Below are 12,331 nucleotides of genomic sequence, written 5' to 3'. Positions count from 1 at the left end.
TTCCCCCACTCCCTCATGAACACTTGATAATTTATAAATTATTATTTTGTCATCTTACACTGCCCGTGTCCCTTCACCCACTTTTCTGTTGCCCAACCCCCCATGGATGAGGTTAGGTTATATGTAGATCTTCATAATTGGTTCCCCCTTTCTACCCCACCCTCTCGGTGTCGCCACTCTCACCACTGGTCCTAAAGGGATCATCCACCCTGGGTTCCCTGTGTTTCCAGTTCCTATCTGTACCGATGTACATCCTCTGGTCTAGCCAGATTTGTAAGGTAAATTGGGATCATGATGGGGAGGAGGGGAAGGAAGAGGAAGCATTTAAGAACTAGAGGAAAGTTGTGTCATCGTTGCTACATTGCACCCTGACTGGTTCCTCTCCTCTCTGCGACCCTTCTGAAAGGGGCTTTGGGTCTCCACTCCGCACTCCCCCTCATTCACATTGAAACAATTTTTTGGTCTGATGATCCCTGATACCTGATCTTATCAACGCCTCATGATCACACAAGCTGGTGTGCTTCTTCTATGTGGGTCTTGTTGCTTCTCAGCTAGATGGCCGCTTGTTTACTTTCAAACCTTTAAGATCCCAGATGCTATATCTTTTGATAGCCGGGCACCATCAGCTTTCTTCACCACATTTGCTTATTCACCACTTTGTCTTCAACGATCATATTGGGAAGGTGAACATCATGGAATGCCAGTTTAATAGAACTTAGTATTCTTGCATTGAGGGAGTACTTAAGTGGAGGCCCAATGTTCATCTGCTACCTTTATACTAAACCTATACATATATGCACATAAATCTATTTCCATATCCTCATATATATTTACATATGTACATGCCTTTATTTAGATCTCTGTATATGCCCTTTGCCTCCTAGCTCTTTCCTCTATTTCCTTTTACCTTCCTCTTGTTCTGCCATTATTTTCAGCCTTCATTTGGGTTTCAGAAATTCCTCTTGGTTTCATTACCCTTGGTTACGCCCACGCCCTACCAGGCCTCCTACACCCTCACCGCCGATTTGTATCACTTGTTGTTCCCTTATCCCTTGGTTTGTTAACACCACTTCCTTTCCCCCAACCTCCCTCTCTCCCATTTCCCCCACAGGAACTCTCAGTCCGTTGTTTTCTCCTCCAGATTGTTCATCCAGCCTATGTTATGTAGACAGACCTGCAGAGATAATAACATGCACAAAAACAAGACAGCAAAACCAAGCAACAAAAGAAAACAAAACAACAACAACCCAATGACAAAGAACAAAGCAAAACACAGCAACAAGAAAGAAAAGCTTGTAGTTAGTTTAAGGACTGTTTGTTGGCCTTTAGGAGTGTTTTCTGGTTGAGTCTGATGTGGCACCAAGTCCTGGCCCCAAAATCTGTTTTCGGTATTCCCTGGGAACCTCGCTGCTCCCTTCCCTTGCTGTTCTGTTACACGCCCTTAGTTTTTTGCCTGTGTGTGGCGGGATCAGATCGGGTGTAATTCCCACACTGTGTCTACAGTGTTGTCCCTTGTAGGGATAAGGGTCAGTGAGGGATATCATGTCTCATAGTGGGGCTGGTCGTATGGTCTTCTCTGTGGATTGGCTGTTCTGAGCGGGAATATCATTCTCAAGGTTTGGCGGGCCAGGATGTGCTCCACTCTCTTCCTGCCCCATCATTTGCTCCCATGTGCTCTGATCAGACATGTTCCTCCCACTGAGCTGCAAATTCAGTGCTGTTGTCTGAAATAAATTCTTCTGGGGTGAGGGAGGGTCAGGTATCCACATAGTTAGGATTGGGGTCGGCCCCTCAGACCAGGAGAGATGTTTTAAATATTAACAGTACTTAGAAAAATACCAAAGATTGAAATAACTTATTTAGAATATAATCGAAAAAGTACATAGTTTAAGTTGCCAAAGGTCAGATACCTAATAAATGATAAATTCTAGCGGTGGAACTGTAACTACCAGTTATATATTATTCTTGATATAGAATGTTTTATCAAGTTGGTGACATTTTCTGTAATCTTTCACATTTTTATTTTTGAGAATGAGTATTGTTATTTGAAGGTAATAACTGGCGCTTTAACAACTACTTGCTAATCCAGATAGGAGAAAGGGACTAATGTTATTTGAGTACCTAATCTGTGTCATGCAGTGTATTAGGTAGTTTATTTATACAATACTGGCAACTCTTTAAGGTAGGCATCTGTCCTTATTCCCCCTTTTACAGATGAAGACATTGATATACAGATGATTATGTAATTTGTGATATAACTAGTAGTAGATGTGTGATTTTAACCCAAGTTGTTCCACTGTGCTTTCTCCTGTCTGCAATCCTTAGGTTAACCAATGATGGCCTTTAGGTCAAGTCCAACTTCCTGCCTGTTTCATTTAGTAAATAAAGGTTATGGGACACAGCCACACTCATTCTTTTATGTATTGCCCATGGTTTTCAAGCTCCAACAGTAGAATTGAGTAGTTGGGACAGACAAAGCCTAAACATTTACTGTCTGTCACTAGAAAGAAAATGTTTGCAACTCCTGTACTAAACCATACATTGCTTACTGATGCTCATTCAGTAATATAATGTTATATCTTACTGAAGCAGTAGACTTAGAAGAAAATAGTAAATAGATTGTCCATAACCTAATGAGGAAGGGTTAAATAGTGACAAACCAGAAATTTCAGTATTAAATTTGGAATATTAAAACTGGGAATGATATAAATGTATTTCTAGCTCTATGATTTTATGCATTATAATTCATGTTTTCAAAGTCAATATTTATAAGAATTTTAGTTTTCTTATGAAAGTAATTTTAAATTGTTTTTGTTAGCATTTTTATGTGAAAAAGTTAAAATTTTAGCCCTCTATATCAGCAATTATTTTAATTAATGTTTATACTGAAATAAGCATTTGTTTATAACAAAGTCTATATTGTAGTTTAGTTTTTTAAAAGTGTTATAACAGTGGGATTAAGAGCAGGGATGTATGTTGAGAGTGCGGGGAGGGGCAGGTGGACAGTAACCAGCTGCTACAGAGAGTAACTTGATAGCAGGGTGTAAGATTCCTCAACAGACTATCACAAGTTTGCCATCACATTTCTAAAGTTCTTCTTTGTCACTTGGTAGATCAAATTCAGCCTTTTAATCTCAAGTCATTTTCCTGATTGAACTATACCAATTTCATCTTACTGTAGTACTTTCTTAAAGAGCCAAGGTTGCTCAGTGGATTAACCACTTGTATATAAATTTGTGGGAAAATGGAATTAAAAGGTAATGTAATTTTCTCACAACCTTTTGAAACTTGCTGGTAAACATAATCATCAAATTACACTGAACACATACCTTCAAAGTAGCCAGAGTGAATCAACATACTATATATTCTTGAATTGGGAGACTCAATAGTTTTACTATGACTTTTCTCCCCAAACTGACCTATAGATTTAACACAAAACCAGGGACTTTGAAAATAGAAATAAACTCATTCTAAAGTTTATATAAGAAGACAAGAGAATTAGAATAACAATTTGGGGAAAGGGCAAGTTGGAAATTCACTACCTAACTTTAAGAGATAAAGCTGCAAGCATCAAGACAGTATAATATTTCTGAAAGCTGTTAAGGCAGCTTTATTAAAAAAAATGGCACCTAGCAAAATGTCCTTCAGCAAGTGAATGGTTAAACGAGTGAATGATTACTTTGTAAAATTTCTAGAACTGTTAAATCATGTGTCAACATAGGTGAATCTTAAATTCATTTTACTAAAGAAAGTCAATAAAGATCAAGTTCAACAGTGAGAAAATTCAAAGCCTTGCAATATATATCTTTCTACTTCCAATAGGATATGAACTCCATGAATGTAGGGATAATTCATTTATACTTGTTTCTTGAAGAAAGTAGATAGGAATATTTCTCTGAATTATAGATGAGTAGACAATACACTCAACATAAAGGTTACTTGTTGAAATAACACTGAATTTGAATATGTCTTTCCAGTGTCTATTATATTTGCTTAGCTATCACATCTCTTTCCAACACCTTTGGCTTGGTATGATTTCATAACTAGTTCATGATTCTCAATTCTAACCTACATATGGTAATCATCTGGGGAGCTTTACAGATCCTCCACTTTCCTGGTTCCCCTTAAGAACATGTGATCCTGATGTACAGTGACAACTGAAAATTACTGTACGAAGTAGTCAAGCATTTGTTGAGTGAATGTAGTTGATGGCTTAATATATTGTTTGCCCATCTGCTCTTTTTCTGCTCTATTATGTGCTGTTTTTCTTTTTTCCACTTACAGTTTGTTCCTTTGCCTTTTAGCTTAAAAAGACTTTCTTTATAATAACCCTCTCCTTTTCTATAAGTTTCTATAAATATTATTTCAGTAACCGTATTTCTTTGGACTTTGAACTTTTTGGATTCTTCTTCCTAGAGAGTCATCCCTGATTTCAATTTGGGATATGGTTGAACCTATCAATGAATTAACCTACTTATTTCTGTACTGACTGAAGTTTAGTTGAAGATTTAGGCTTGTGAAACATATCAATGCAAATAATTGCAGAAGGGTGTGTGTATTCCTGGTGGTACAGTGGTTAAGTGCTCAGCTGCTAACCAGTGTCTGAAGTTCAAACTCACTTTACAAGATAAATAGCTTTGGAAAGCCTATAGGGGTAGTACTAAATAATCCTTTAAAAGTCTAACAAAGAACAAGCTCAGTAGCAACAGAATCCACTCAATAGGATGAGTTTGTATATGTATGTGTTTGTGTATATATATATATATGGAATATTGAGAATATTGGGTTTCTTCTAGTTAAATAATGGAAGCCAGTTGTATTGTGTGGATTGACAACTGCAATGACTTTTAAAATAATGTACTTTTGAAAACGGATAAATTATGAGTTGGTCATTTATATTTAAAGAAGTTTGCTTTCTATAAAATATTTCTGGTGGTAGTTTAATTACTTACTCCTGTATTTTGCAGATTATTCACCTAGGAATGGTGAACTTGGGAGACAAAATTTAATTAGAAATTAGCTAAGCATTTCTGGAGTTCATTGACAGTCTACATTTTCCTTTCTGCATAAAGTGCAGACCAAGTGCTATGCTTAACTCCTGAAGGTAGTTCTTGTAAAAATTTAGAGGTACAAACTAGGGATTGTTTTACTCCGTATACAACCCACCACTTGCATCATAAAGCTCCAGTCATAGAGTTATCTTGGAGTTGGTGAAATGTTAAGTGTCTGAATCAGACAGAAACAATCACTCCAGTCAATACTAGATAGAGGTATGATAACTGAAAGGACATATCTGGCAGATTTCTCTGCAGGCTTTGTGAAAATAAATCTGAAGGGAATGAAGCCATGCCTTTTCTTCATGGTGCATTTCCTGGGGAAATGCCCAATTGAACACAACACTTTAAAAATGAAATCATGTTACCTCCACCTAATGTACAATTTAAAAATGGAAAATAGTGTTGAAGATAACAGAGCCCGAAAAAAGTTTTCTAGATGCCATTAAATACACATTTAGGTATTATCGACTTTTTTTTAAAGGATCTTGTTAAGTGTTCTAAGACATCATTACTTTTTTCTTAGATGTTTATTTTTCCATTTCTTGGAAAATTATTGTTCGAATGAGACATACTGTTAAAGTAATTGTGTAAATCAAGTAAAATAGTCTTGCTTAATTCATAATTCAGAAAATGTTTATTATAAGCTGCATTCTATTACAAAAGACTGAAAAACTCCTAGGAAAGATCCTTCATAAACCACATTATATTGTTAGAGATCAACTATAAAGTGAACTGAGTGGAGTTTTATTAAAGATAATAAACATTTAAAATATTTAAAGCAGTAGTATAGTGAAACTCAACCTTATGGATAGTAAAAACATGATGATACCTAGATTTTTTTTCTTTTTAAAATCATTATTGGGGGGATCTTACAAATCTTATAACAATCCATCATTCAGTTGTATTCAGCATACTTGTACATATATTGCTATCAACATTTCCAAAACATTTTCTACTTGAGCCCTTGGAATAACCTCCTCTTTTTCCCTTCCCTCCCCCACCCTCGTGAATCCTTGATTATATATTATTTCGTGTCTTACACTATCCATTTTCTCCCTTGACCCACCTTTCTGTTATTCACCCCCCTTGGTGGAGGGGCAGGGCTATATATCCAACCTTGTGATGGTTTCCCGCATTCTCCCCCACACCTCATTTCCCTACCCTCATGATATCACTACTCCCACTACTGTACCTGAGGGTTTTATATGTTGAATTCCATGTGTTGAGAGCTTTTTTCTGAACCAATGTGTGTAGAACAAAGGGTGCAGCTGGATTTGTAAGGTGGAAATGGGTCATGGTAGTGTGGGGGGTGGGGGGAGGAAGCATTTAGGAGCTAGAGGAATGATGTGTATTTCATTGGTGCTATACTGTACCTTGGCTGGCTCGTCCCTTCCTTTAACCCTTCTGGGGGGGGTGATGTCCAATTGTTTACAGATGGGCTTTGGGTTTCCACTTCAACCCCCTCTTCACATTGATATGATTGTTTTGATCTTTTGATACCTTATCCCATCCATACCTTATGATCACACAGGCTGGTGTGCTTCTTCCATATGGGCTTATTTGCTTCCCTGCTAGACGGCCGCTTGTTTAACTTCAAGCCTTTAAGGCCCCAGACACTTTCTTTTGAAAGCCTAGCACCATATGCTTTCTTCACATTAGCTTATGCACCTATTTTGTCTTCAGCAATCGTGTTGGGAAGGTGAGGATGATACCTAGACTTTGTGGAAAATAATGTAAAATTAAATTTGGAATGTCCCTGAAAGTTCCAAGATAGCTATAGTATTAATTGTTAATTGTGAAGTGTAGGAGGGAGTAATTTGCTTTTATAATAACGAGGAAATGATAAAAAGAATAGTGCTTTTGACTTCAATAACCCTCCCCCAATCAGTTACATGATTCAGTGTACATCAATATGTATAATATGTATATGCATACTTGTAACTACATTTTAAATGGTCAAGGTGGCTGTATATCAAAATACTAATATTGGTTATCTTCTAGTAAAGTGTTTTTAGTCCCTTTTCGTTAGTCATAATTTTAAAAGTTTTTATTGTGCATATGAATTTGTATATTTAAAATAAAATTAAAAAGGTTCAAATAGTAATCACATTGATATTTTATATATATATATACACATACATACATACATAGGTCAGGAAATGTACTAAAATAAGTAAACAGTTGACACTCATCTGTAAAATAGCCTTCATAGATGCCTTACACTGCTCTCTTACCTGCTTGTCCAACTTATATGTAAGCAGTTGGCTAGAGTGATTCAGGGCCTTTTTATAACAAAGGTGTCTGCACAACCTAAATTACACCAGACACTTAAGTCTGTATGCCTTGGTGCCACCCCTAAAAATTTTTATTTAACTGGTCTGGGATGTAGCTTTGGTATCAGAACTCTGAAATTTCCAAGGCTATCATAATGTACAGCCAACGTTGAGAACCATGTATCTTATAAAACTTAAGGAAGCAAGTCATTTGTGTATTGCTTGCTTGTTCTTACTTTTGGTCCTTTAATTTAAATTCTGTTTAAGTAATTACTACATTGTACAAAGTTTGTTTTGTACATTATGCATATTATTTTCAACTTTTAAAAAAGTTTTGTGTCTGGCCTGCCATTGCATTAACTAGGCAACATGATACTGCTCAATTCTCCTTGCAGTCTGTCTTCTAAATTGTGGCAAAAAATTTCTAAAGCACAACTACCGATATCATTACCCTGTATAAAATCGTTTAGTTATTTGTACTTTAAAGGCTAAAGTATATATTTAGACATCCTGCTATTCTAGCACTAGGGAGCACTGGTAGCTTAGTAGGTTCTGTGTTGGGCTGCAGTTCCAAACTATAGCCTCTCCACAGGAAAAAGATGAAGCTTTCAACTCCCATATTGATTTAGAGCAGCGGTTCTCAACCTTTGGTTTGCGACCCCTTTGGGGATTGAACGACCCTTTCACAGGGGTCGCCCGATTCATAACAGTAGCATAATTAGAGTTATGAAGTAACAACGAAAATAATATTATTATTGGGGATCACCACAAAATGAGGAGAACTGTATTAAAGGGCATGGCATTAGGAAAGTTGAGAACCACTGATGTAGTCTTGGAAACTCACAGGGGCCTCTCTATTATAAGGTTGCTGTGAGTCTGAATTAACTCAATGGTAGTAATTTTTTGTTTATTCCAATATTAGATATAGTCAATTAGTATGGCCCCTCTAGCAATAATACTGTGGTTGTATCCCCATTTTGGAGCAAATTCTCTGCTATGCTAAAGGACAGGATTAAGGGTGAGCTTAAACTCCACTTTAATAGAGCCTGTGAACCAAATCACCACCCTTTGTTTCTGCTGAAAGACAAAAATCACCGCTCCATTCCTTTGTGCTTAAGTGCCATCACAGAAGCAGGAACACAGAGAGAAATCCTAGGACCACTAGTAGAGTCACTAGTGAAACACATTTTAGAGCTTTGTCTGAAGTGTTGGAAGCAGACACCAGAGGCTGTGGCAAGAAGACCATGAGACTAAACAGAGGAGTGGTGCCTAGGCATGACACTGTTTTACAGAACGTCAGGGTGGCTTTCTAGTCTTGGCCTCCTGGAGGGTAGAAGCAAAGAGGCCACATGACTGACAAGGCTAAGGACCAGAAAGAGATGTGGCTACTGACTGAGACTTTTTAGCTATTAAGATAAATAGGATAAGTGGCAATATAGTATAGTCCCCTAGTTTATACTTCTTAGATTATGTTTGTCATATTTCTTTGAGGATAGTGCTATATACTCAAATTCAGAAATTTTTAATCTAATTAAAACTATTTTTTTCCTCCATTAGAATGTGAAACATGTTGCAGAAGCATTCAAAAAGTGGCTGAAGGGGGAAGGAAAAAAGCGCCACTGCCTGTCACAAAACAAAACAAAACATGGGAAATACAACAACCAAATTCCGTAAAGCACTCATCAATGGTGATGAAACCCTGGCCTGCCAAATATATGAAAACAACCCTCAGCTAAAAGAATCCCTTGATCCAAACACTTCGTATGGGGAGCCCTACCAGCACAACACTCCATTACATTATGCTGCTAGACATGGAATGAATAGAATCTTAGGGTGAGTATTACTGTAAACCAACTGAGAACAAATTAGTTAGAAGAAAAAAATATTAAATCTGAAAACAGATAGCTATATGAGCATGTTATTGGGATTTAAATGTTCTAAATCTATATGCTTAAGTTATTTAGTATGATTTTATACTTAGACCTGAAACTAAGCCAAAAATGTTAATGGTAAGCTTGGTTTGTATTCTTATTTCTGGAAATTCATTTTGATACTCATTGTATATATGTTTGGTAGCAGTAGTCCATGTACAGTGTTGATTCTATAAAAGTACTTGTCAGCCAATGAAAAATTACAGGGAATGGTGCCAAGAGAAAGAGCTAAACTGTGATTTGCCAGTTTGAGTTTGCCTTGTTTAGTTATGATCAGATTTTAGTTCTTTTAATGGGTTGTGTTCCATGACAAGATTTTTCTAAAGGAGAAATATTTCCTCCACACTGCCAACAACTAAGAAACTTAAAGAAAACAACCAAGCAAGCCATAATTCCTCAACAAGAAAGCATTAGGAGTGATGTACCAAGTATACTTATATGAAGTTTCTTAGCCCTATTACATGAACATTTGATCGCAATAAGACCAAAGGGAAGGATACACAAGTAGTTCCAAAACAAGTATAATTATTTTAGAAGTGATTTAGCACCTATGAAAGTCTGATGCTAGAAGGGAAAGAAACACTTATTATTCAGCAAAATCTAAATTTTAAATCAATCATTCTAGCTCTTTAGAACTTAATTTTCAACCTCCACTCTGTTATTTATTATATGTGGGGGAGGGTGGGTGCCACAACAACCTCATTTTTATTTTTTCTGCATACACATTGCCATTAGCAGTAAGGTGTTCATTTTGGTGCCTGGGAAATCTGCCATGTGTATTTTGTCTGTCATATTTTATTCTTTCTGCTGCATCCTCCATGCTCTCTGTACAAGAGATGTATCAATCAATGGATGGAGCGCTGGAGGTGCTTACTAATCTATACCAAGAAATGTGGAAGACAGTTATTTGGCCATTAAGCTAGAAGAGATCCATATTCATGCCCATTCCAAAGAAAGGTGATAGAACAGAAAATGGACATTATCAAACAGTATTTTGCTGAAGATAATACAAAAATAGTTGCAGCAGTCCATTTATGGGGAACTACCCGTGTCATTGCTGATGTCAGATGGATCTTGGCTGAAAGTAGAGAATACCAGACAGACATTTACTTGTGTTTCATTGAAAATTCAAAGACATTCAACTATGTGGGTCATAACAAATAATGGATAACGTTAGGAGTAGTGGGAATTGCAGAAGAAGAGTTCATTGTGCTCATGTGGAACCTGTACTTACTTCAAGAAGCAGTTGTTTGAACAAAACAAGGGCATAGTTTGTGGTTTGAAATCAGGGAAATTGTGCACAAGGATTGTATCTTTTTACCATATATAATCTGTATGCTGAAAATAATCCAAGAAATTGGACCGTATGAAAAAAGAACTCAGCATCAGAATTGAAGATATAACAGATGACACAATCTTGCTTGCTGAAAGGGAATAGGACTTGAAGCATATGGTTATGAAAAACAAAGACTACAGTCTTCAGTATATATCTTAGCAGATTATGTCTTAGCATAAAGAGAACAAAAATTCTCACAACTAGACCAATAAGCAACATCATGACAAATTGAAAAAATGATCAAAGCCAAGAATTACTTTTACTTGGATCTATAATCAATCCCCATGGAAGCAACAGTCAGAAAATCAGACAGTGGATTGCAGTGAGCAAATCTGCTGCAAGAGATCTCTTTGGAGCATTAAAAAGCAAATACGACTCTCTCCATCTCTGGCACTCTGGGAGCAGCAGGTGTGTTGGTGCAGCCTGGCCAAGTCCAAGAACCACACCATGGGGAACCAACGGCACAGAAACGGCATCAAGAAACCTTGATCATAATGATACGAATCTCTCAAAGGGGTTGACCCCAAATTCCCAAAGAGCATGCGCTTTGCCGAGAAGCACAATAAGAAAGGCCTGAAGAAAATGCAGGCCAACAATGCCAAGGTCACAGCTGCTTGTGCTGAGGCTATCAAGGATCTTGTAAAGCTCACGGATGTAAAGGCTAAGATCCCAATGGGTGTCAACTGCAAGCTCAATCAACTGGCCTACATTGCCCACCCCAAGCTTGGCAAGCAGGCTAGGACACATACTGCCAAAGGTCTGAGGTTCTACCAACCCAAAGCTAAGACCTAAAGCAAGGCTGACGCTCCAGGCGAGGCCTCAATTCCAGCTCAAGCTTCCAAAGTGCCCAGGCGCCTACAAAATGGAGCACTTTATCTGAGGATGAGAGGGACTGGTGTTAGGCTTCCGTTTGCATGGTTCTGGTTCCATGTGCTATTTGTACAAATAAATCCAGGTAGTCTGCTGTCAAAAAAAGCAAAGATATCATTTTGAAGACTTAAGATGAACCTGACTCAAGCCACTGGTGTTTTCAGTCACCTCATATGCATTTTAAAGCCAACCAAGGAACAAGGAAGACTACAGAAGTAATGCCTTTGCATTGTGGTGTGGGGAAACTGATAAACTGTACTGTGGGTTACAAGAACAAGCGAATCTGCCTTAGAAGTAGTTCAGTTGAAATTCTTTTTAGAAGTGAGGATGGGTAGAATTTGTTTCACATATTTTGAACATGGTAAAAGGAGTTTCTATAGAAAGCATCATGCTTGGTAAAGTAGAGGGTCAGCCCCCCCAAAAAAGGAAGATGCTTAATGGGATGGGTTTGATACAGTGGCTACAATAATTGGATCAAATGTAAGAATGGTGCAAGAGTGGGCAAGGTTTCATTTTGTTGTATAAACAGTCACTCTGACGCAGAATCAACTCCATGGCCCTGAACAAAATCATAGGCGTTTTCTATTTTGCTCCTCACTGCGATGTTATTAGTGTTAGTTTGTTATTATCTGTACTTTATGGTTGCAGAAACTGAAGCAAAAGTACAGGAATGTTAAGTGGTTCGCCAGAATTATTTGACGTGGCTTTTCTAGCCCAAGTCTCTCTCACTAAACAACCTTCTTCTGCATCAGTCTGGTAGAAGGTGGGAGAAGATACTGATAGGATTCACCAGTAAGTAATTGTACCCAGTAGTCCCTACTGTACCATTCTGCTGCATATAAAATAAGCTCTGTGAGAAGCAGG

At 37.5% G+C, this 12,331-nt stretch overlaps 1 protein-coding gene across 4 annotated transcripts in view; it reads left to right on the top strand.

The window, feature by feature from the left end:
• Positions 1-12,331, top strand: part of ANKIB1 (ankyrin repeat and IBR domain containing 1) — a 180,876-nt gene that overhangs the window by 52,586 nt on the left and 115,959 nt on the right. For 3 of the 4 annotated variants that reach the window (XM_075558423.1, XM_075558422.1, XM_075558421.1), the window contains exon 2: positions 8,888-9,163. The exons of the other annotated variant lie outside the window; for it this stretch is intronic. In XM_075558423.1, coding sequence (XP_075414538.1) covers positions 8,976-9,163 — 188 coding nt within the window. In that variant the 5' untranslated portion in view covers positions 8,888-8,975. The remainder of the gene's footprint in view (positions 1-8,887; positions 9,164-12,331) is intronic. 4 annotated transcript variants of the gene reach the window in all.

This window comes from Tenrec ecaudatus, chromosome 9 (genome assembly GCF_050624435.1).
Source record: "Tenrec ecaudatus isolate mTenEca1 chromosome 9, mTenEca1.hap1, whole genome shotgun sequence".
In the NCBI taxonomy this organism is placed as follows: domain Eukaryota; kingdom Metazoa; phylum Chordata; class Mammalia; order Afrosoricida; family Tenrecidae; genus Tenrec; species Tenrec ecaudatus.
Note: the sequence above shows the minus strand (reverse complement) of the source record. Positions and strands in the feature narration are given on the sequence as shown.